At 37.4% G+C, this 25,089-nt stretch overlaps 1 protein-coding gene across 2 annotated transcripts in view; it reads right to left on the reverse strand.

The window, feature by feature from the left end:
* The window catches only part of PARVA (parvin alpha), a 188,524-nt gene that overhangs the window by 44,355 nt on the left and 119,080 nt on the right, over nucleotides 1–25,089 (reverse strand). For both annotated transcript variants that reach the window (XM_081239088.1, XM_081239087.1), the window contains one exon: nucleotides 3,338–3,478. In XM_081239088.1, the coding sequence (XP_081095214.1) occupies nucleotides 3,338–3,478 (141 nt within the window). The remainder of the gene's footprint in view (nucleotides 1–3,337; nucleotides 3,479–25,089) is intronic.

Here is a 25,089-nt window from a genome sequence, read left to right on the forward strand (position 1 = left end):
TCTATGCCTTGACTTTCCCATCTGTAAAATGGGGACAGTAAAGTTCTTACCTCAGATGGCTGAATGAAGATTGCAAGGATCAAAATATGTAAAATGTTTAGATTAGTACAAGGCATACAAGCACCATAAATACGTTAGATGTTATTTAAATCTCTTTTAATTGATCTGTATTTTCTAAGTTTTCAATAATGAAAATTATTGTTGCTAATAAAAAAAAATAGAAAAGGAAGAACTCCCTAAAACCCTGGATCAAGGACCTTGGGAACTCAGCAGCTGTCTCTGCCACCCTTTTCCTGAGTGGAAAGATGACACGATGTCCCCAGAAACAGCCAGGGAAGACAACCGAGAGAGGAGGTGTCCGAGCCTGCCCTGGAGTTGCACCTGCTGCATTCCTTATCACAGAAACCACTGCTGCCTGAAGCCCTGAGACATCGCGGGGAGATGGCCATTGAGGTAATTACTCCCTCTGACCTAGTAATTCCTCTAAGTTCTAAAAATCTATCTGACGAGAGTAATTCAAGAGAAGCAAAACGAGTCACAACATAACATTTAACTCGACCCTGTCTGATATTAGCAATAAGGTGAAAAACATCCTAAAAGGATAAATGTCAGCATAGGGTTTAAGTTAATTATGGAATATCTACCCCAGGAAATAGAGCAGCTATCAAAAATTATAACTACAAAGACCACATGTGAATATAGAAGATGTGTATGATGTAACCTTAAGACAAAGTGAGTTTGTATATACCTTCATCAAGTAAAAATATGAAAAAATATGCATTGATGTGGACAGTAATGCCAAAAAACGAAAACAGCCAGATGAGAGTGATAATACAGGTGATTATTTTACTCCTACACATTTTCCCATAAGAAATGAAAGTGGGGCTTCCCTGGTGGCTCAGTGGTTGAGAGTCCGCCTGCCGATGCAGGGGACATGGGTTCGTGCCCCGGTCCGGGAAGATCCCATATGCCACGGAGCGGCTGGGCCCGTGAGCCATGGCCGCTGAGCCTGTGCATCTGGAGCCTGTGCTCCACAATGGAAGAGGCCACAACATTGAGAGGCCCACATACCGCAAAAAAAAAAAAAAAAAAAGAAAGTGAATGCAAACCCAAAACAAATCATTCAAAGCCACTGAAGACAATGGTCCTAATGTGGCTTTAAAAAACTCCATTTTTAAGGCAGGCAAAATGGTTTGGGGGTGGGGATGATGGGATGCGGAATGTTTCAGATCAAGGAAATATCTTCCAGAAATGGTTCTAGAAAGGTGGGAATATTGTGGCCCATTTAAATGAGGCCAGTGTATGGATGACGAAGAGAGGCTGAGAAAGCATGAAGTATATGTGTGGCTGGAGAGGTAAGTGGGAGACCAAGCAGATGTTATGGGTTGATATGCGACCCCCAGCCTCAAATTCATATGTTGAAGTCCTAACCTACAGTCCCTCTGAATGTGACCTTATTTGTAAAATCATTGCAGACGTGATTAGTTAAGATGAGGTCATATTGGAGTAGGGTGAGCCCCTAATCCAATATGACAAGTGTCCTTATAAAATAGGGAAAATTTGGACACAGAGACATGCATAGAAGGAAGATGATGTGAAGAAATACAGCAAGAAATTAGCCCTCTGAGAGCTAAGGAGAGAGGCCTATAACAGATCCTTCCCTTACAGCCCTCAGAAGGAACCAACCTACCAACACCTTCATCTCAGACTCGCAGCTTCCAGGACTCTGAGCAAATAAATTTCTGTTGTCTAAAAACAAACAAAACAATTCCGTTCTTCCTATTTCCCAAATTGGCTTCCATGTTAAATGAAAAGGTGTTTTGAAACAACAAGGTCTTACTGTATAGCACAGGGAACTATATTCAACATCCTGTGATAAACCATAATGGAAAAGAATTCGTAAAAGAATGTGTATATATGTATAACTGAGTCACTTTGCTGTACAGCAGAAATTAACAGAACATTAGATGGTAAATCAACTATACTTCAATTAACAAAAAAGAAAGATAAAAGGGGTTTTGTTTTGGAGTGGTATATAGAGATGGTCCATACTCAAGGGAGTGGGAAGTAGGATTAAACAAAACTAAGCAGAGGTCACCATCAGAGGACTTTAATGCTTATTACTATTATGGACTTCCAGAATGCAGATACATTTCCTAAACTAGTGATCAGCCCCTTTTTCCCTCCCCCGCTGAACTCTATTAGCATTCCTGGGACACGGGGCAGCATCCAGGGCCCAGAGCCGTGGCCTCCCCTCCTCCCGCCCTCAGGTGTCTCCTCTGCTCCACAGAGGATGCCCTGTTCCCAGCGTGCTGCTAGAGGCAGCTTTTCACGCTGTGCAAGCGAAGGTGTCATTGTGCTGAAGGAGGTGCTTGGCGTCTCGCCTCAATGGGGGGTGTTAGGAACCTGCTGAAGAGATTGCCATTGGCAGCTGCTGGGTCTCTAACTTGGAAAGCTGAAGATTCCCTTTTCTTTCCCAAGTCTGAAAGGTGTTTTTTTTTTTTTTTTTTTTGGTGTGGGGGGAAGATGTCCATTTTAAGCTGTATACATCAGATGCAATAAGATATAATACTCAACCCCTTAATACTTAAAGGCAGGAAACACAATCTCAGTCATTTTATTAATCTAAATCCATATTTTTATCTACTACAAGGAACAAAACAACTTTGGGCTCCCGATGGGAAACAGGTTGTTGCTACTGGATTCGACCAAATATGTTGATTCCATGTTGACTCTGATATGGACTCAATTAAGTCCATATTAGCCAGGCCCTTGAGGCAGCAAAAGAATGAACGGTTTATACTTTCTGAGATCTTTGAGCTACACTAGCATGAAAACCTGAATTTTAAAATCCCATTCCATTGCCTACGCTCTTAGCCATATCTTTGCTCCCTCTGGGCAGTAAGGGGGTGAGAGGAAGGGCGTGGGCACTGGAACAGACCCAAGTCCTTGCTCCCCGCTTCTCAGCTGCCTGAACTAGGCATCTCCACTTCCCAGAGCTTCAACAAGCTGGAGACAGGAGCTTTTTCAAAAGGTTGTGCTGAGACTCAGAAGTAGCTCAATGAATAGGAGCTTCCTTCTCCACCAATCTCACATGAGGTTCCTACAGACAGCCTTTTACAGAAAAGGCACACTAGATTTTGACATTTTGCTATTTTTCTCAGCTTTCCTTAGATGTGGATGATGAGCTTCCTTTCTAAGGAAAGGCATATCTTGCTCAGAGATGAATGAGTTTGCACCCACCCGGGGCCTCCCAGCTTATGATGCAGCTTCCTGGGGAAACTCCACGGTAGGAACCACATCATGTAACAGTCCCATCTTCCTTTGCAAAACTCACTGTCTACATTCCACTTGATGCTCCTGGGAGGAAGTTTCAGGGTTTCATTGATCTTCTCCAGGACAGTCTGCAGCTTTTGCTTCTGGGCAATCTCTGACTGGGTGACCTCAGCAACGTTCAGCTTCTCACTCTCAAGTTTCTCTAGGGTGACAAGGGAAAAGAGAACAGCTGTTACCTTTGCCACAGACAGACCTAACCCACGCACTCACACATTCACTCACTCACTCACCATACTGAGCACCTAGTATGTGAGGGACGCTGCTCTCCCCTCCTCGTCTGGTGGTGGCACTGATGGTGCCAGTATGTACTGTGAAAACCTTGTGATTGTGTCTTGAAGCCCCAAATTATAAGATCCCAGGATCACAGAAGGAGGGCATTTAACCCAGCTTGTCATATTTGAGCTCTTTTTCCTCATTCTGAAGTTCTCCCTCTTCTTTTCACCTCTGTCTTCTTCTCCAAAGACATTCCTGTGCCCTGACTGGAAAGCCTTCGTGCTTGCCTGGGCAGTGGTCAAGTCCTTATCCAAGGTGTTTTGAACACTCCTGTAGTACAATATGTATCCTGTTGAATCATATTTATGTCTTAAGAACCTCCTTTCCTTTTAAACCCACCTGGAAGGTAACTAATTTGATGTGTCCTATTTCACTAATTCTAATGTACACACTTTTCACATTTTAACATTCCTGAAATCAGGCTATGTCTTAAAATTGATGGCATCCTACAACTACCAACAGCCAGGTGGAAGGTATAAGAGTTATCACTGCTTCCATGTGTGTGAACTTGGTCATAGCTCTTCATAGTGTGGTCACTTCCATGTCTCAAAAAGCCTACAAGATGCTGTACAGCAGAAATTAGCACAACATTGTAAATCAACTATACTTCAATAAAATAAATTTAAAAAGAACCTACAAGAGCAATTTCAAAAAGTAGAACATAAAAATTCTAAGCAATACGAAAGCATTGGGTAATAGTTTAATTGAAGTACTTTTTTCTCTTTGAGTGGTACTTATACTGGTATGTTTTAAAATCAATGGTTCTGGATTGGTTCAAGATGGTGGAGAAGAAGGACGTGCACTCACTCCTTCTTGAGAGAGCACTGGAATCATAACTAACTGCTGAACAATCATTGACAGGAAGACACTGGACCTCACCAAAAAAATACCCCACATCCAAAGACAAAGGAGAAGCCACAGTGAGATGGTAGGAGGGGTGCAATCACAATAAAATCAAATCCCATAACCGCTGGGTGGGTGACTCACAAACTGGAGAACAATTATACCACAGAAGTCCACCCACTGCAGTGAAGGTTCTGAGCCCCATGTCAAGCTTCCCAACCTTGGGGTCCGGCAATGGGAGGAGGCATTCCCAGAGAATCAGACTTTGAAGGCTAGTGGGATTTGATTGGAGGACTTCGACAAGACTGGGGGAAACAGAGACTCCACTCTTGGAGGGCACACACAAAGTAGTGTGTGCATCAGGACCCAGGGGAAGGAGCAGCGACCCCATAGGAGACTGAACCAGACCTACCTGCTAGTGTTGGAGGGTCTCCTGCAGAGGTGGGGGGTGGCTGTGGCTCACCATGGGGACAAGGACACTGGCAGCAGAAGTTCTGGGAAGTACTTCTTGGCATTAGCCCACCCGAGGTCCGCCATTAGCCCCACCAAAGAGCCTATAGGCTCCAGTGCTGGGTCGCCTCAGGCCAAACAACCAACAGGGAGGGAACTCAGCCTCACCCGTCAGCAGAAAAGCAGATTAAAGTTTTACTGAGGTCTGCCCACAGAGGAACAGCCAGCTCTACCCACCACCAGTCCCTTCCATCAGGAAGCTTGCACAAGCCTCTTAGATAGCCTCATGAGCAGAGGACACACAGCAGAAGCAAGGAGAACTACAATCCTGTAGCCTGTGGAACAAAAACCACATTCACAGAAAGACAGACAAACTGAAAAGGCAGAGGACTATGTACCAGATGAAGGAACAAGATAAAACCCCAGAAAAACAACTAAATGAAGTGGCGATAGGCAACCTTTCAAAAAAAGAATTCAGAATAATGATAGTGAAGATGATCCAGGACCCTGGAAAAAGAATGGAGGCAAAGATCGAGAAGATGCAAGAAATGTTTAACAAAGACCTGGAAGAATTAAAGAACAAACACCTAGAAGAATTAAAGAACAAACAAACAGAGATGAACAATACAATAACTGAAATGAAAAATACACTAGAAGGAATCAATAGCAGAATAACTGAGGCAGAAGAATGGATAAGTGACCTGGAAGACAGAATGGTGGAATTCTCATCCATGGAAAAGAATAAAGAGAAAAGAGTGACAAGGAATGAGGACAGTCTAAGAGACCTCTGGGACAACATTAAATGGACCAACATTCACATTATAGGGGTGTCAGAAGGAGAAGAGAGAGAGAAAGGACCCAAGAAAATATTTGAAGAGATTATAGTCGAAAATTTCCCTAACATGGGAAGGGAAATAGCCACTCAAGTCCAGGAAGTGCAGAGAACCAGGCAGGATAAACACAAGGAGAAACACGCCAAGACACATAGTAATCAAATGGGCAAAAATTAAAGACAAATTATTAAAAGCAAAAAGGGAAAAATGGCAAATAACACAGAAGGGAACTCCCATAAGGTTAACAGCTGATTTCTTAGCAGAAATTCTACAAGCCAGAAGGGAGAGGCACGATATATTTAAAGTGAGGAAAGGGAAGAACCCACAACCAAGATTATTCTCCCAGGCAAGGATCTCATTCAGATTCGAAAGAGAAATCAAAAGCTTTACAGATAAGCAAAAGCTAAAAGAATTCAGCACCACCAAACCAGATCTAAAACAAATGCTAAAGGAACTTCTCTAAGTGGGAAACACAAGAGAAGAAAAAGACCTACAAAAACCCAAAACAATTAAGAAAATGGTAATAGGAACATACATATTGATAATTACATTAAATGTGAATGGATTAAATGCTCCAACCAAAAGACACAGGCTTGCTGAATGGATACAAAAACAGGACCCATATATATGCTGTCTACAAGAGACCCACTTCAGACCTAGGGACACACACAGGCTGAAAGTGAGGGAACGGAAAAAGATATTCCATGCAAATGGAAATCAAAAGAAAGCTGGAGTCGCAATATGCATATCAGATAAAATAGACTTTAAAATAAAGAATGTTACAAGAGACAAGGAAGAACACTACATAATGATCAAGGGATCAATCCAAGAAGAAGATAAAACAATTATAAATATATATGCACCCAAAACAGGAGCACCTCAATACATAAGGCAAATGCTAACAGCTATAAAAGAGGAAATCAACAGTACCACAATAATAGTGGGGGACTTTAACACTTCACTTACACCAATGGACAGATCACCCAGACAGAAAATTAATAATGAAACACAAGCTTTAAATGACACAATAGACCAGATAGATTTAATTGATATTTATAGGACATTCCATCTGAAAACAACAGATTACACTTTCTTCTCAAGTGCACATGAAACATTCTCAAGGACAGGTCACATCTTGGGTCACAAATCAAGCCACAGTAAATTTAAGAAAACTGAAATCACACGAAGCATCTTTTCCGACCACAACACTATGAGATTAGAAATAAATTACAGTGAAAAAAATGTAAAAAAACACAAACACACGGAGGCAGAACAATATGTTACTAAATAACCAAGAGATCACTGGAGAAATCAAAGAGGAAATAAAAAAATACCTAGAGACAATGACAATGAAAACACGATGATCCAAAACCTACAGGATGTAGCAAAAGTAGTTCTAAGAGGGAAGTTTATAGCAATACAATCCTACCTCAAGAAATAAGAAAAATTTCAAATAATCTAACCTTACACCTAAAGGAACTAGAGAAAAGAGAACAAACAAAACCCAAAGTTAGTAGAAGGAAAGAAATCATAAAGATCAGAGCAGAAATAAATGAAATGGAAACACAGAAAAAAATAGCAAAGAGCAATAAAATTACAAGCTGGTTCTTAGAGAAGATAAACAAAATTGATAAACCTTTAGCCAGATTCATCAAGAAAAAGAGGGGGAGGACTCAAATCAATAAAATTGGAAATGAAAAAGAAGGTACAACAGACACTGCAGAAATAAAAAGAATCCTAAGAGACTACTACAAACAACTCTATGCCAATAAAATGGACAACCTGGAAGAAATGGACATATAATTAGAAAGGTATAACCATCCAAGACTGAACCAGGAAGAAATAGAAAATATGAACAGACCAATCACAAGGGATGAAATTGAAACTGTGATTAAAAATCTTCCAACAAACAAAAGTCCAGGACCAGATGGCTTCACAGGTGAATTCTTTCAAACATCTAGAGAAGAGCTAACACCTATCCTTCTCAAACTCTTCCAAAAAATTGCAGAGGAAGGAACACTCCCAAGCTCATTCTTTGAGGCCACCAACACCCTGGTACCAAAACCAGACAAAGATACTACAAAAGAAGAAAATTACCAACCAATATCACTGATGAATATAGATGAAAGAATCCTCAACAAAATACCAGCAAACAGAATCCAACAGCACAGTAAAAGGATCATACACCATGATCAAGTGGGATTTATCCCAGGGATGCAAGGATTCTTCAATATACCGAAATCAATCAATGTGATACACCATATGAACAAATTGAAAAATAAAAACCATATGATCACTGCAAAAGCAAAAGTTTTTCTGCATCTCTTTGCCGACTTTTCTCCAGAAAGCGGGCATAGAGGGAACCCACCTCAACATAATAAAGCCCATATATGACAAACCCACAGCAAACATCATTCTCAACTGTGAAAAACCGAAAGAATTTCAGGAACAAGATAGGGACAAGAGAAGGATGTCCACTCTAGCCACTATTATTCAACATAGTTTTGGAAGTCCTAGCCATGGCAGTCAGAGAAGAAAAAGAAATAAAAGGAATACAAACTGGAAAAGAAGAAGTAAAACTGTCACTGTTTGCAGATGACATGACACTATACATAGAGAATCCTAAAGATGCCACAAGAAAACTACTAGAGCTAATCAATGAATCTGGTAAAGTTGCAGGATATGAAATTAACACACAGAAATCTCTTGCATTCCTATACACTAACAACAAAATATCAGACAGAAAAATTAAGGAAACAATCCTGTTCACCACTGCAACAAAAAGAACAAAATACCTAGGAAAAAACCTACATAAGGAGGTAAAAGACCTGTACTCAGAAAACTATAAGACACTGATGAAAGAAATCAAAGATGACACAAACAGATGGAGAGATATACCATGTTCTTGGATTGGAAGAATCAATATTGTGAAAATAACTACACTACCCAAAGCAATCTACAGATTCAATGCAATCTCTATCAAATTACCAATGGCATTTTTTTACAGAAGTAGAACAAAAAATCTTAAAATTTGTATGGAGACACAAAAGACCCCCAATAGCCAAAGCGGTCTTGAGGGAAAAAAATGGAGCTGGAGGAATCGGACTCCCTGACTTCAGACTATACTACAGAGCTACAGTAATCAAGATAACATGGTCCTGGCACAAAAACAGAAATATAGATCAATGGAACAGGATAGAAAGCCCAGAGATAAACCCACACACCTTTGGTCAACTAATCTATGACAAAGGAAGCAAAGATATACAATGGAGAAAAGAAGTCTCTTCAATAAGTGGTGCTGGGAAAACTGGACAGCTACATGTAAAAGAATGAAATTAGAATACTCCCTAACACCATACACAAAAATAAACTCGAAATGGATTAAAGACCTAAATGTAAGACAGGACACTATAAAACTCTTAGAAGAAAACATAGGAAGAACACCCTTTGACATAAATCACAGCAAGATCTTTTTTGATCCATCTCCTAGAGAAATGGAAATAAAAACAAAAATAAACAAATGGGACCTAATGAAACTTCAAAGCTTTTGCACAGCTAAGGAAACTACAAACAAGACGAAAAGACAACCCTCAGAATGGGAGAAAATATTTGCAAACGAATGAATGGACAAAGGATTAATCTCCAAAATATATAAACAGCTCATGCAGCTCAATATTAAAAAAACAAACAACCCAATCGAAAAATGGGCAGAAGACCTAAGTATACATTTCTCCAGGAAGACATACAGATGGCCAAGAGGCACATGAAAAGCTGTTCAACATCACTATCAGAGAAATGCAAACCAAACCTACAATGAGGTATCACCTCACACTGGTTAGAATGGACATCATCAGAATATCTACAAACAACAAATGCTGGAGAGGGTGTGGAGAAAAGGGAACCCTCTTGCACTGTTGGTGGGAATGTAAACTGATACAGCCACTATGGAGAACAGTGTGGAGGTGCTTTAAAAAACTAAAAATAGAATTACCATATGATGCAGCAATCCCACTACTGGGCATATACCGAGAGAAAACCATAATTCAAAAAGACACACGCACCCCAATGTTCATTGCAGCACTATTTACAATAGCCAGGTCATGAAAGCAACCTAACTGCCCATTGACAGACCAAATGGATAAAAAAGATGTGGTACATATATACAATGGAATATTACTCAGCCATAAAAAGGAATGAAATTGCGTCATTTGTAGAGACGTGGATGCACCTAGAGACTGTCATACAGAGTGAAGTTAAGTCAGAAAGAGAAAAACAAATATCGTCTATTAACGCATATATGTGGAATCTAGAAACATGGTACAGATGAACCAGTTTGCAAGGCAGAAATAGCGACACAGATGTAGAAAACAAACGTATGGACACCAAGGGGGGAAAGTGGGGGTGGGGGTGATGGTGGTGTGATGAATTGGGAGATTGGGATTGACATATATACACTAACATGTATAAAATAGATAACTAACAAGAACCTGCTGTATAAAAAAAATTCAATAAAAATCAATGCTTCTTGTATGCAATGACATAATCCCTTAATATTAAAAGGCAAAAAAGTCTAATCATTTTATTAGTATAAATTTACATTTTTATCTTAAAGAACAATTCTGGATTCCCTAATGAGAAATATGTTGTCTGCTATTGGAGTCACCTAATCCACTCTCCACAACTCATTCGAGGATTGATAGAACTGACTCTCTGAAACATGTTTAGAATGTCTTTTCTCCATGAAAACATGGAGAAACATGTTTAGAATGTCTTTTCTCCTCATTTTTAAGGGCTGACATACAAACGAATTAAACTTCAACATACATCAATGGTTCCCCTATAGCTTACATTATCTTATTTTTCAGTAATTTTAGCTTATCCCAGTCAAATGCCCCTTGAGTAATTCTTTGAAGATAAGGTTGCCCACTGGAAAATTTCTGTAGGTTCTGTGGATTTAAGAATTCTTTTCAGTAGTCTTGATAGGATGATCCCAAGCTATTCTACCTGTGATGGCCTGAAATGTTATCTTTCTCTTTTCTTTAGTTGCTTGATGTCATCATTCTTTATTTCTAAAGTTCAGGGATTTAACAAGCATATATCTAAATGTCTTTCTCTTAAATGTTAAACCTTTGAAAGAAACTGTGTGCCTTTTCCATTTACAGGCCATGAATTATTACCTTGGATCCTCTCCTATTGAAGAAATGACAAGTTTTCATATTATACTGCAACTACCAGCGTTTAGTAGGTATGCTGGCCATTGGTAGAGGCTGCCCAAGGTACTCAGTTAAGGAAACTTCTGAAGCCTTATCTTGGCTCAAAGGGAAAGACTGCTGGGATATATTAGTGACAACTGTCTTGGGAGTGGGCTGAGTAAGTGGGGAGGGGAGGAGTGGCAGCAATGAGAACCACTTTTTTGCTAGACCTGCTGTATTAGATCATTGCCTATGAATTTTCATATTTATAACCTCCTCTGACTTTGGACTACTTACAGTGACTAGGGTAGGTCTCTGAGTCTGTCTTCTATGTCAGTAACTTTTTCTTGCACTATTGTCCATTCTGTTCTTGTTTTTTAAAAATTGGATTTTACACATTACCTACTGCAACACTCATTTTTTTTGTTTCCATCAATATTTTTAAGTAGTTTATTATACTAATGTTATAATTCATTTTTCCTAAAATTAAAAAAAATTCTGTTTTTAGCATCTGGCATTTCTTATTCAGGAGAAGAGTTTCTATGGCTTTGCTTTATTTATCTGCATTACTAATATTTTAGAAAATGTAATTCTGCTTTACATTTTCCACTTTAGTTATTATGCTTTGGATTTGTCTTCTTGCACTTAATTTTTGTTGTTGGGTACATTATTTTAGGCATTGATATTAGTATTATGCGGATTTGAGTAAAAAGACTATCTCAAAGTGACACTTATTAACAGTTTTAGGTGTATCTCTTCATGTTCATAATACACACAAGAATAGAAAGAGTTCTCTCTCTCTCATTCTCTCTGTTAATAAAAATAAGATTACAGTGTGTATATTTTTCTGCTACTGTTTTTTTCCCATTTAAACACATATCATATCTTTCCATGTCAATATATATGGATATACCTCATTCTTTTCGTTGTTGTTTTTGGTACTTTTGGACAACCTTCACCCATTTTATCCACCACTCCCCATCCTCCAGCAACCACCAATCTGTTCTTTGTATCTATGAACTCATTTTTGGTTTTGTTTTGTTTAGCTTCAACATGTAAGTGAAATCATAAGGTATTTGTCTTTCTCTCTCTGACTTATTTCACTTAGCATAATGCCCTCGAGTTCTATCGTGTTGTTGCAAATGGTAAGATTTCCTTCTTTTTATGGTTAAATAATATTCCATTGTGTATATATATATATATATATATATATATATATATCTCACATTTTCTTTTTCTATTCATTCATTATGGACACTTAGATTGCTTCCATATCTTGGCTACTGTAAAGCCAAGCCATTGGCTCATGATGCAATGAACGTGCGAGTTTCAGTATCTTTTCAAGTTAGTGTTTTCATTTCCTTTGGATAAATACCTAGAAGTAGAATTGCTGGTTCATATGGTAGTTCTATTTTTAATTTTTCGAGGAACTTCCACACTGTTTTCCACAGTGGCTGAACCAATTTACATTCCCACCAACAGTACACAACTGTTCCCTTTTTCCACATCCTTGCCAACACTTATTTCTTATCTTTTTGATAATAGCCATTCTAACAGGTGTGAAGTGATACCTCATTGTGGTTTTGATTTCCATTGTCCTTATAATTAATGATGTTGAGTGCCTTTTAATGTACCTGTTGGCCATCTGTAGGTCTTCTTTGGAAAAATGTCTATTCAGCTCCTCTGCACATTTTAAAATTGGATTGTTTGCTTTTTCGTTATTGAGTTGTATGAGATCTTTATATATTTTGGATATTAACCCCTTATCAGGTATATGATTTGTAACTATTTTCTGTCATTCCACAGGTTGCCTTTTCATTTTGTTGATGTTTTCCTTTGTTGTGCAGAACTCTTTAGTTTGATGTAGTCCCACTTACTTATTTTTGCTTTTGTTGCCTTGTTTCTGGTGTCAACTCCAAAAAATCATCACCAAGACCTATGTCAATGAACTAACTGCCTATGTTTTCTTCCAGGAGTTTTATGGTTTCAGGTCTTACATTCAAGTCTTAAATCTATTTTGAGTTAATTTTTGTGTATGGTGTAAGACAGTGGTCCAGTTTCATTCTTTTGCATGTGGTTGTCCAGTTTTCCCAGCACCATTTGGTGAAGAGATTGTATATTCACGTCTCCTTGTTGTAAATTAATTGACCATTTATCCGTGAGTTTATTTCTGGGCTCTCTATTCTGTTCCATTGATCTATGTGTCTATTTTTAATGCCCAAACTATACTATTTTGATTACTATAGCTCTGTTATATAGTTTGAAATCAGAGAATGTGATTCCTCCAGCTTTGTTCTTCTTTCTCAAGATTACTTTGCCTATATGGGGTCTTTTGTTATTCCATGCAAATTTTAGGACTGTTTGTTCCATACCTGTGAAAAATGCCATTGGGATTTTGATAGGAATTGCATTGAATGTGTAGACTGCTTTGGGTGGAATGGATATTTTAAATAATATTTATTCTTCTAATCCATTATTATGGAATATCTTTCCATCTATTTGTGTCTTCTTCAATTTCTTTCATCAGTATCTTATAGTTTTCAGGATACGGGTCTTTTACCTCCTTGGTTAAATTTATTCCTAGACATTTTATTCTTTTTTAATGTAATTTTACATGGGATTGTTTTCTTAATTTCTTTCTGATAGTTCATTATTAGTGTATAGAAACAAAACAGATTTTTGTATATTTTTGTATCCTGCAGCTTCACTGAATTAATATATTACTTCTAACAGTTTGTTGGTGGAGTCTTTAGGGTTTTCTACATATAATATCATGTCATTTGCAAATAGTGACGGTTTTACATTTTCCTTTCTGATTTGGATACCTTTTTTTTTTTTTTGCTTGCCTAATTGCCTGAACTAGGACTTCTAATACTATGTTGAATAAAAGTCTCTAGAGTGAGCATCCTTGTCTTGTTCCTGATCTTAGAAGAAAAGCTTTCAGCTTTTCACTACTGAGTATGATGTTAGCTGTGGGTTTGTCATATATGGCCTTTATTATGTTGAGGTATGTTCCCTCTATACCAACTTTGAGAGTTTTTATAATAAATGGAGGCTGAATTGTCAAATGCTTTTTTTTTTACATCTATTAAGATATCTTATGATTTTTATCCTTCATTTTGTTATTGTGGTATATGACATTGATTTGTGGATGCTGAACCATTCTTCCATCCATAAGTACATCACACTTGACCATGTGTACGATCCTTTTAATGTATTGTAGAATTCAGTTTGCTAATATTTTAGCAAATTAAGGGTTCTTGCATCTATGTTCATCAAGGATATTGGCCTGTAATTTTCTTTTCTTATGATGCCCTTGTCTGGTTTTGGTATCAGAATAATTCTGGTCTCATAAAATAAGTTTGTAAGTGTTCCCTCCTCTTTCTTCAAAGGATTGGCATTAATTCTTCTTTAAATGTTTGGTAGCATTCACCAGTGAAGCCATCTGGTCCTGGGCTTTTCTTTGTTGTGGGGGTTTTTGATTACTGATTCAATCTTCCTACAAGTAATCAGTCTGTTCAGATTTTCTGTTTTATCATGTTTCAATCTTGGTAGGTTGTAATTTTTAGTAAGTTATCCATTTTTTTCTAGGTTGTCTAGGTTTTTGGTGTATAATTACTCAAAATAGTATCTCATGATCCTTTGCATTTCTGTGGTATCAGTTGTAATGTCTCCTCTATCATTTCTGATTTTATTTGAGTTCTCCCTTTTTCTTGATGAGTCTAGCTAAAGGTTTGTCCATTTTGTTTATCTTTTACAAGAATCAACTATTAGTTTCATTGATGTTCTCTATTCACTTTTTAGTCTCAATATATGTCTCACTCAAACATATCATGAGTATCTTTCTATGTCAATACATATTGATATAACTCAATCTTTTAAAAAAAACTGCATTTTATATTATAGAACTTATTCAACCATTCCCCTGTAGATATGCAGTCAGGTTATATTATACTTTTCCCCTATGTGTAATAAAGTTGCAGTAAACATCCTGTGTGTGTGTATTTATGTACATATTACCAACTGATTATTACTGGTTAAAAAAAATGTTGCTGTCTTACAAATTTTCTTCTTCAATACAGTCATCTTACCAAATCCCCTTATTATTGTTTGAGTTTTTAACATTCTCTGGGTATGCAAGTAACATAAGACGCAGTTGCCTCTATTTTGTAAGCTTACATCACTTATTTCGATCTTATGACATTTTAAGATAGAAGATTTGAGACCCTCTTCTGCTATTTCTACCCTTCACATTATTTTTAAAATATTCAACCCTCAAAATTTAAGAGATCTACTCAAATATTCCCATAGTTAAATAATTTCATTCAGTGTTGCTAAGAATTTAAAGATAATTTCTTTTTTAAAGTCTCCTCATTACAGTTTTCTTTTTTGAATTTTATTTTATTTTTTTATACAGCAGGTTCTTATTAGTTATCCATTTTATACATAATACTGTATATTCAATCCCAATCTCCCAATTCATCACACCACCACCCCGCACCCCCATCACTTTCCCCCCTTGGTGTCCATATGTTTGTTCTCTTCATCTGTATCTCAATTTCTGCCCTGCAAACCAGTTCATCTGTACCATTTTTCTAGATTCCACATATATGTGTTAATAGACAATATTTGTTTTTCTTTTTCTGACTTATATCACTCTCTATGACAGTCTCTAGATCCATCCACGTCTCTACAAATTACCCAATTTCGTTCCTTTTTATGGCTGAGTAATATTCCATTGTATACATGTACTACATCTTCTTTATCCATTTGGTCTGTCGATGGGCACTTAGGTTGCTTCCATGTCGTGGCTACTGTAAATAGTGCTGCAATGAACATTGTGGTGCATGTGTCTTTTTGAATTATGGTTTTCTCTGGGTATATGCCCAGGAGTGGGATTCCTGGGTCATATGGTAATTCTATTTTTAGTTTTTTAAGGAACTTCCATATTGTTCTCCATAGTGGCTGTATTAATTTACATTACCACTGACAGTGCAGGAGGGTTCCATTTTCTCCACACCCTCTCCAGCATTTGTTGTTTGTAGATTTTCTGATGATGCCCATTCTAACCAGTGTGAGGTGATACCTCACTGTAGGTTTGATTTGCATTTCTCTAATAATTAGTGATGTTGAACATCTTTTCATGTGCTTCTTGGCCATCTGTATGTCTTCCTTGGAGAAATGTCTATTTAGGTCTTCTGCCCATTTTTGGATTAGGTTGTTTGTTTTTTTTAATATTGAGCAGCATGAGCTGTTTATATATTCTGGAGATTAATCATTTTTCTGTTGATTCATTTGCAAAAATTTTCTCCCATTCTGAGGGTTGTCTTTTCATCTTGTTTGTAGTTTCCCTTGCTGTGCAAAACCTTTTAAGTTTTATTAGGTGCCATTTGTTTATTTTTGTTTTTATTTCCATTTCTCTAGGAGATGGATCAAAAAAGATCTTGCTGTGATTTATGTCAAAGAGTGTTCTTCCTATGTTTTCCTCTAAGAGTTTTATAGTGTCCTGTCTTACATTTAGGTCTTTAATCCATTTCGAGTTTATTTTTGTGTATAGTGTTAGGGAGTGTTCTAATTTCATTCTTTTACATGTAGCTGTCCAGTTTTCCCAGCACCACTTATTGAAGAGACTTCTTTTCTCCATTGTATATCTTTGCCTCCTTTGTCATAGACTAGTTGACCATAGGTGCGTGGGTTTATCTCTGGGCTTTCTATCCTGTTCCATTGATCTATATTTCTGTTTTTGTGCCAGTACCATATTGTCTTGATTACTGTAGCTTTGTAGTATAGTCTGAAGTCAGGGAGTCTGCTTCCTCTAGCTCCGTTTTTATCCCTCAAGACTGCTTTGGCTATTGGGGGTCTTTTGTGTCTCCATACAAATTTTAAGATTTTTTGTTCTAGTTCTGTAAAAAATGCCATTGGTAATTTGATAGAGATTGCATTGAATCTGTAGATTGCTTTTGGTAGTATAGTCATTTTCACAATATTGATTCTTCCAATCCAAGAACATGGTATATCTCTCCATCTGTTTGTATTATCTTTAATTTCTTTTATCAGTGTCTTATAGTTTTCTGCATACACGTCTTTTGTCTCCCTAGGTAGGTTTATTCCTAGGTATTTTATTCTTTTTGTTGCAATGGTAATGTTTCCTTAATTTCTCTTTCAGATTTTTCATCATTAGTGTATAGGAAAGCCAGAGACTTCTGTGCATTAATTTTGTATCCTGAAACTTTACCAAATTCATTGATTAGCTCTAGTAGTTTTCTTGTGGCATCTTTAGGATTCTCTATGTATAGTATCATGTCATCTGCAAACAGTGACAGATTTACTTCTTCTTTTCCAATTTCTATTCCCTTTATTTCTTTTTCTTCTCTGATTGCCATGGCTAGGACTTCCAAAACTATGTTGAATAATAGTGGTGAGAGTGGACATCCTTGTCTTGTTCCTGATCTTAGAGGAAATGCTTTCAGTTTTTCACCATTGAGAAAGATGTTTACTGTGTGTTTGTCGTATATGGCCTCTATTATGTTGAGGTAGGTTCCCTCTTTGCCTACTTTCAGGAGAGTTTTTATCATAAATGGGTGTTGAATTTGGTCAAAAGCTTTTTCTGCATCTATTGAGATGATCATATGGTTTTTATTCTTCAATTTGTTCATATGGTGTATCACATTGATTGATTTCGATATATTGAAGAATCCTTGCATCCCTGGGATAAATCCCACTTGATCATGGTGTATGATCCTTTTAATGTGCTTTTGGATTCTGTTTGCTGGTATTTTGTTGAGGATTCTTTCATCTATATTCATCAGTGATATTGGTTGGTAATTTTCTTCTTTTGTAGTATCTTTGTCTGGTTTCGGTACCAGGGTGTTGGTGGCCTCAAATAATGAGCTTGGGAGTGTTCCTTCCTCTGCAATTTTTTGGAAGAGTTTGAGAAGGATGGGTGTTAGCTCTTCTCTAAATGTTTGATAGAATTCACCTCTGAAGCCATCTGGTCCTGGACTTCTGTTGGAAGATTTTTAATCACAGTTTCAATTTCATTACTTGTGATTGATCTGTTCATATTTTCTGTTTCTTCCTGGTTCAGTCTTGGTAGTTTATACCTTTGTAAGAATTTGTCCATTTCTTCCAGGTTGTCCATTTTATTGGCATAGAGTTGTTTGTAGTAGTCTCTTAGGATGCTTTGTATTTCTGCAGTGCTGTTGTAACTTCTCCTTTTTCATTTCTAGTTTTATTGATTTGAGTCCTCTCCCTCTTTTTCTTGATGAGTCTAGCTAATGGTTTATCAATTTTGTTTATCTTCTCAAAGAACCATCTTTTTGTTTTATTGATCTTTGCAACTGTTTTGTTTCCATTTCATTTATTTCTTCTCTGATCTTTATGATTTCTTTCCTTCTACTAACTTTGGGTTTTGTTTGTTCTTTTTTCTCTAGTTCCTTTAGGTGTAAAGTTAGATTGCTTATTTGACATGTTTGTTGTTTCTTGAAGTAGGATTGTATTGTTATAAACGTCCCTCTTAGAACTGCTTTTGCTGCATCTCTTAGTTTTTGGATCATCGTGTTTCCATTGTCATTTGTCTCTAGGTATTTTTTGATTTCCTCTTTGATTTCTTCAGTGGTCTCTTGGTTATTTAGTAATGTATTGTTTAGCCACCATGTGTTTGTGTTTTTTACTTTTCCCTGTATTTCATTTCTAATCTCATAGGGCTGTGTTCAGAAAAGATGCTTGATATGATTTCAGTTTTCCTAAATTTACTGAGGCTTGATTTGGGACCCAAGATGTGATCTATCTTGGAGAATGTTCCATGTGCACTTGAGAAGAAAGTGTAATCTGCTGGGATGGAATGTTCTATAAATATCAATTAAATCTACCTGGTCTATTGTGTCATTTAAAGGTTGTGTTTCCTTATTAATTTTCTGTTTGGATGATATGTCCATTGGTGTAAGTGAGGTGTTAAAGTCCCCCACTATTGTTGTTACTGTTGATTTCCTCTTTTATAGCTGTTAGTAGTTGCCTCATGTATTGATGTGCTCCTACCTTGGCTGCATATATATTTATAATTGTTATATCTTCTTCTTGGATCGATCCCTTGATCATTAATGTAGTGTCCTTCTTGTCTCTTGTAATAGTCTTTATTATTTTTTTTTTGTAGTACACGGGCCTCTCACTGCTGTGGCCTCTCCCGTTGCAGAGCACAGGCTCTGGATGCGCAGGCTCAGCGGCCATGGCTCACGGGCCCAGCCGCTCCACGGCATGTGGGATTCTCCCAGACCAGGGCACGAACCTGTGTCCCTCACATCGGCAGGCGGACTCTCAACCATTACGCCACCAGGGAAGCCCAAGAGTCTTTATTTTAAAGTCTATTTTATCTGATATGAGTATTGCTACTTCAGCTTTCTTTTGATTTCCATTTGCATGGAATATCGTTTTCCATCCCCTCACTTTCAGTCTGTATGTGTCCCTAAGTCTGAAATGGGTCTCTTGTAGACAGCATATACATGGGTCTTGCTTTTGTATCCATTCAGCGAGCCTATGTCTTTTGGTTGGAGCATTTAATCCATTCATGTTTAAAGTAAATATTGATATGTATGTTCCTATTACCATTTTCTTAATTGTTTGGGTTTGTTTTTGTAGGTGCTTTTCTTCTCTTGTGCTTCCCACTTAGAGAAGTTCCTTTAGCATTTGTTGTAGAGCTGGTTTGGTGGTGCTGAATTCTCTCAGCTTTTGCTTGTCTGTAAAGCTTTTGATTTCTCCATCGCATCTGAATGAGATCCTTGCCGGGTAGAGTAATCTTGGTTGTAGGTTCTTCCCTTTCATCACTTTAAATATGTCATGCCTCTCCCTTCTGGCTGGTAGAGTTTCTGCTGAGAAATCAGCTGTTAACCTTATGGGAGTTCCCTTGTATGGTATTTGTCATTTTTCCCTTGCTGCTTTCAATAATTTGTTTTTCTTTAATTTTTGCCAATTTGATTACTATGTGTCTCGACATGTTTCTCCTTGTGTTTATCCTGCCTGGGACTCTCTGCACTTCCTGGAGTCGAGTGGCTATTTCCTTTCCCATGTTAGGGAAGTTTTCGACTATAATCTCTTCAAATATTTTCTCAGGTCCTTTCTCTCTCCCTTCTCCTTCTGGGACCCCTATAATGCAAATGTTGTTGCGTTTAATGTTGTCCCAGAGGTCTCTTGGCTGTCTTCATTTCTTTTCATTCTTTTTTCTTTATTCTGTTCCACAGCAGTGAATTCCACCATTCTGTCTTCCAGGTCACATATCCGTTCTTCTGCCTCAGTTATTCTGCTATTGATTCCTTCTAGTGTAGTTTTCATTTCAGTTATTGTACTGCTCATCTCTGTTTGTTTGTTCTTTAATTCTTCCAGGTCTTTGTAAAACATTTCTTGCATCTTCTTGATCTTTGCCTCCATTCTTTTTCTGAGGTCCTGCATCATCTTCACTATCATTATTCTGAGTTCTTTTTTTTGGAAGGTTGCCTATCTCCACTTCTTTTAGTTGCTTTTCTGGGGTTTTATCTTGTTCCTTCATCTGGTACATAGCCCTCTGCCTTTTCATCTTGTCTATCTTTCTGTGAATGTGGTTTTTGTTCCACAGGCTGCAGGATTGTAGTTCTTCTTGCTTCTGAAAGAAGGTATTTTCAATTCAAAGCATATGGAGCTTCTGCTAGTGATGGAGGGTCTCCTGCAGAGGCGGGGGACAGCTGTGGCTCACTGTGGGGACAAGGACACTGTCAGCAGAAGCTCTGGGAAGTACTCCATGGTGTGATCCCTCCCAGAGTCTGCCATTAGCCCCACCAAAGGGCCTGTAGTCTCATTTTCTTTATTCAGCTAATTTCAGCTAGCTCTTTGAAAATTTTCTATTGACAATTTTTTTTTATTCTTCCAGGAAATTGCTTCTCTCACATTTTTATAGTTCTGCATATTGTTCATCACTAGTTTAACTTGTTGTAAAGTACTAGGCATGATTTTGAAATAGGATGCTATTTAGAAAATTTTCTCAGATAGGATTATTTTGTGACTCTTTCAGTTGTTTTTGAAGTTAGCATCCAAATATGCTTTTGAAACAGTGAAACAGTATTCAAAAAGTTCTGAAGTAGCAAGACAGGTCAGAATGAACTCAAGTATTCTGAATGATAGAAGGACTGAGACGTTCTAACAGAGTTGCCATATATATCGTACTAAATTAATGTAACCACCCTTCAAAGAATTAGAATACATAAAATACTCCATCCAGTATGAGAAATTCTAAGTTATTATAGTTTTGTTTCCAGAAACATGGAGATGGTCAGTTAAAAAAATTTTTTTTTATTGCATCATGGTCAAAGAATTTGGTCTGTATGATAACTTGTTGAGACTTATTTTATGGACATAAGCAAAATTTGTAAGTGTTCCATACAGTTGAAAAGAATGAGAATACTTCAGTTTGGGGGTGTTGCTGGTTAATTACATTGTCCACATCTTCTCTAACCTTATGAACTTTTTCCTTAATGTGTTATTAAGAGAAATATGTAATGGCAGATTTGTCAACTTCTTGTAATTCTGACTGGCATTTTTGATTTTTATATATTTAATGCACAAAAGTGTGTAGGTTTAAAATGTCCATAGTTTCCTAGTAATTTTAGTCTCATTAATATGTAGAGACTCGCTGTAGTGATGCTTTTTGCCTTAGTCTATTTCATTTGATATTAAAATAGTTACACCAGCTTTCTTTTAATTAGTATTAGTCTAGTATATATGATTACTTCCATTCTTTTTCTTTCAACCCTTCTGTGTCTTCATGGTACTAAGACTATCTCTAGTAAAGAGCATACAGCAAGATTTTATTTTGTTATCTAATCTGATGATCTTTCTTTTAAATGGATAACGCAAGAGGGAAGAGATATGGGAACATATATATATTTATAACTGATTCATTTTGTTATAAAGCAGAAACTAACACACCATTGTAAAGCAATTATACTCCAATAAAGATGTTAAAAAAAATCCACACACACACACAAAAAGCCAATTTACATTGATTGCCTTTACAAATATACTTGGATTCACTTCTACCAACTTATTTTAAACTTTCTACTACTCTACTTTTCTGATTCTTTATGTCCTGCTTCCATCCTTGTTGCTTCTTAGATTAAGGTTTCTATTCCCTCTCATTCATTTTCTCCCCATTAAAAGTAGGGAGGTTATACACTGTTTTATTATCTTAGTGGCTTCCCTAGAAAATTTATCATGTGTATTTAACTTAACAGAGTCCTATGTTAATTAGTCTCGTTATCCACATACTAAATAATACAAGAACCTCAGCACACTCTAACTCAAATCACTCTTCCTGAGTTAAGTGCCTTAGTTGTCTGGGATTCTGTTTCTATCTTCATTTTTTGTTGAATTTCAGATCTTTTTTTTGGGGGGGGGTTCACTTTCCTTCTTTGTGAAGAACACCCTTTAGAAACTCCTTTTAGTGAGGGTCTTTTGGTAGTAAACCCTGTCACTTCATGTTTGCTTAAAATGCCTTTTTTCCCCATTTTTAAAACATAGTTTGTTTTTTTTTTTCTGAGGTACGCGGGCCTCTCACTGTTGTGGCCTCTCCCATTGTGAAGCACAGGCTCCGGACGCGCAGGCTCAGTGGCCATGGCTCACGGGCCCAGCCGCTCCGTGGCATGTGGGATCTTCCCAGACTGGGGCACGAACCCGTGTCCCGTGCATCGGCAGGCAGACTCTCAACCACTGCTCCACCAGGGAAGCCCAAAACATAGGTTTTTTTGGGTTTTTTTACCCCTGGATATAAACGTGTAAGTTAACAATATTTTTTCTGCACTTTCAAAATATCATTCCAGCAGCTTTGGGATTTGATTGTTCCTGAGGAAAGACAGCTTTCAGTCTGTTGTCTTTATAGGTAATCTCTTTTTTTCTCTCTGCTTTTAATCTTTTCTTTGTCTTCAGTGTTTCTTAGGTATCATTATGAAGTTTTCTTGTTAATTATCCTGTTTGGGATTCCCTGAGATTCCTGAATATGAGACTTCATATCTTTCACGAATTTTGAAAATTTTTAATTCATTATGTCTTTAAATATTGACTATACTCCATTCTCTTTCTTTTCTCCTGCTAGAATTCCAATTAGCCATGTGTTGGATTTTTTTTTTTTTTTTTTTTGCAGCACATGGGCCTCTCACGGCTGTGGCCTCTCCCGCCGTGGAGCACAGGCTCCAGACGTGCAGGCTCAGCAGCCACGGCTCACGGGTGCAGCCGGTCCATGGCATGCGGGATCCTCCCAGACTGGGGCACGGACCCATGTCCCCTGCATTGGCAGGTGGACTCTCAACAACTGTGCCACCAGGGAAGCCCCATATGTTGGATTTTCTTAATCTCTATGTCTTTTAATTCTCACTTTCCACTCCACTGTCTTTCTAATACTGCATTCTGGGTAATTTCTTCAATTCCATCTTCCAGCTCATCAATTCCTTCTTCAGCTGTGTCTAATCCATTGAGGTTTCTAATTTCATTATTCCATTTTTTCCCATTTCTAGAAGTTCTATTTAGTTCTCTCATATCTGCCTGTCCAATTTTGATAGTTACTTGTTCTTTTATCATCCTTTCTATAGTCTTAAAACTTTTACTTTGACATATTAAATATATTTTCTATTCCATAACTGATCAATTGTTAATATCCATAGCATTTGTGGGATGAATCTGCAGTTTATTGTTTTGGTTGATGCTGCCCATGGTGGCTTCCTTTCATGTGTTTGTTGATTTCTGATTTTGAGCTCATTTGTCTTGGAATTTTAGCTTTGGGAATTTTTTGTGGACTGGGTTTAAAGTTCATTCCTTTAAAGAGGCATATGTTCCCTTCTGCCTTGGGGAACACTAATAACTTGGAAAAACTTTTAACTATATTTTCAGCTTGGGGCATTTAAAGCCACATAAGTACTGTGAATACTAGTCCCAAAATCTGTGTGAGTACAGACATTTGATGATAAGGAATTATCAGTGCAGACTTCTTCTTTGTCCTGTTCCATTCATATCCAAGGCTGAGATAGACATTTATCCTTACTGCCCCTCTCTGTGGGACAAGATTGTTTTAGTTTACCCACTGAAAGTGTTACCCTTCAGAGACACTGGCTCTATTCAGGGGTCTCTGATTCAATTCCCCTTCCTTTCAGACTTCAGGCTTTGTGTCTTGGCCCTGTAAGTGTGAACCATTAAACCTCAGGCTAATTAGGCCATTAGAAATTAACACTTATTTTACTGGGTTTACACTTCCTTGTTGTTTCTGGCATCAGTAGGATTTCCTTCCCTTCCAGCTTAGCCATGCAATACAAAAATATATTTTTTAAGGCTTATCCAGATTTTTAAACTATGCAGACCAAGAGGATTTGCTTGAACATTTAGTTAGCCATAATGTTCAACCTGAAAATCTATTTCCTTATCTTACGACATTAGCTTGTATATCCAAAACACTTATAATTGTGATGATAGCCATCATCTCTGACTTGTTCCTAATACCATGTCTTTGATATTTCACTATGTAATGTGTTCACTGTTAGGTTTTGTATAAATGGTCTTTATCATATTTAGGTGGTTTCCTTTTCTTCCTATTTTACTTGGGATAGCTGTTGAAATGTATGAAGTATTATTTGACATCCACCGATAGATTCAGTTTTGCTACTGAAATTTACATATGTACTCTACCATTTTTTATAAAATTGAGAATACACAAACATGGAAAAACTTCAAGCTGTGAGAATTAAGTCCCCTCTTCCCATTGCAGTCCCAAGTTCCCTAGTTCCACACCATAGAGAGTTTATTGTGACTTACCAGAGATATTCTCTACATACTCAATTGTTAGATGTGTCTCTTAATGCACACGCACAGTGACATATATATACACACAGTACTGTACCATACTTTTACTTAGTAACACACTCTAGAGAGCTTCTCTACTACTTATAAATAAAAGAATAAGAAAAGAACTTTCTGCTATGATGGAAATGCTCATTTCTGCACTATTCAATATGGTGGCCACTAGACACATTTGGCTAGGGAGCATTTGAAATGTAGCTGGTGTGACTAAGTAAACGAATTTTTAATTTTAATTACTTTTAATAGCTACATGTGGTTAGTGGGTGCTGTACTGAACCACTCAGCTGTACAGCTGCACA

Source organism: Mesoplodon bidens (assembly GCF_964165515.1).
Source record: "Mesoplodon bidens genome assembly, chromosome: 7".
Taxonomy (NCBI): Eukaryota; Metazoa; Chordata; class Mammalia; order Artiodactyla; family Ziphiidae; genus Mesoplodon; species Mesoplodon bidens.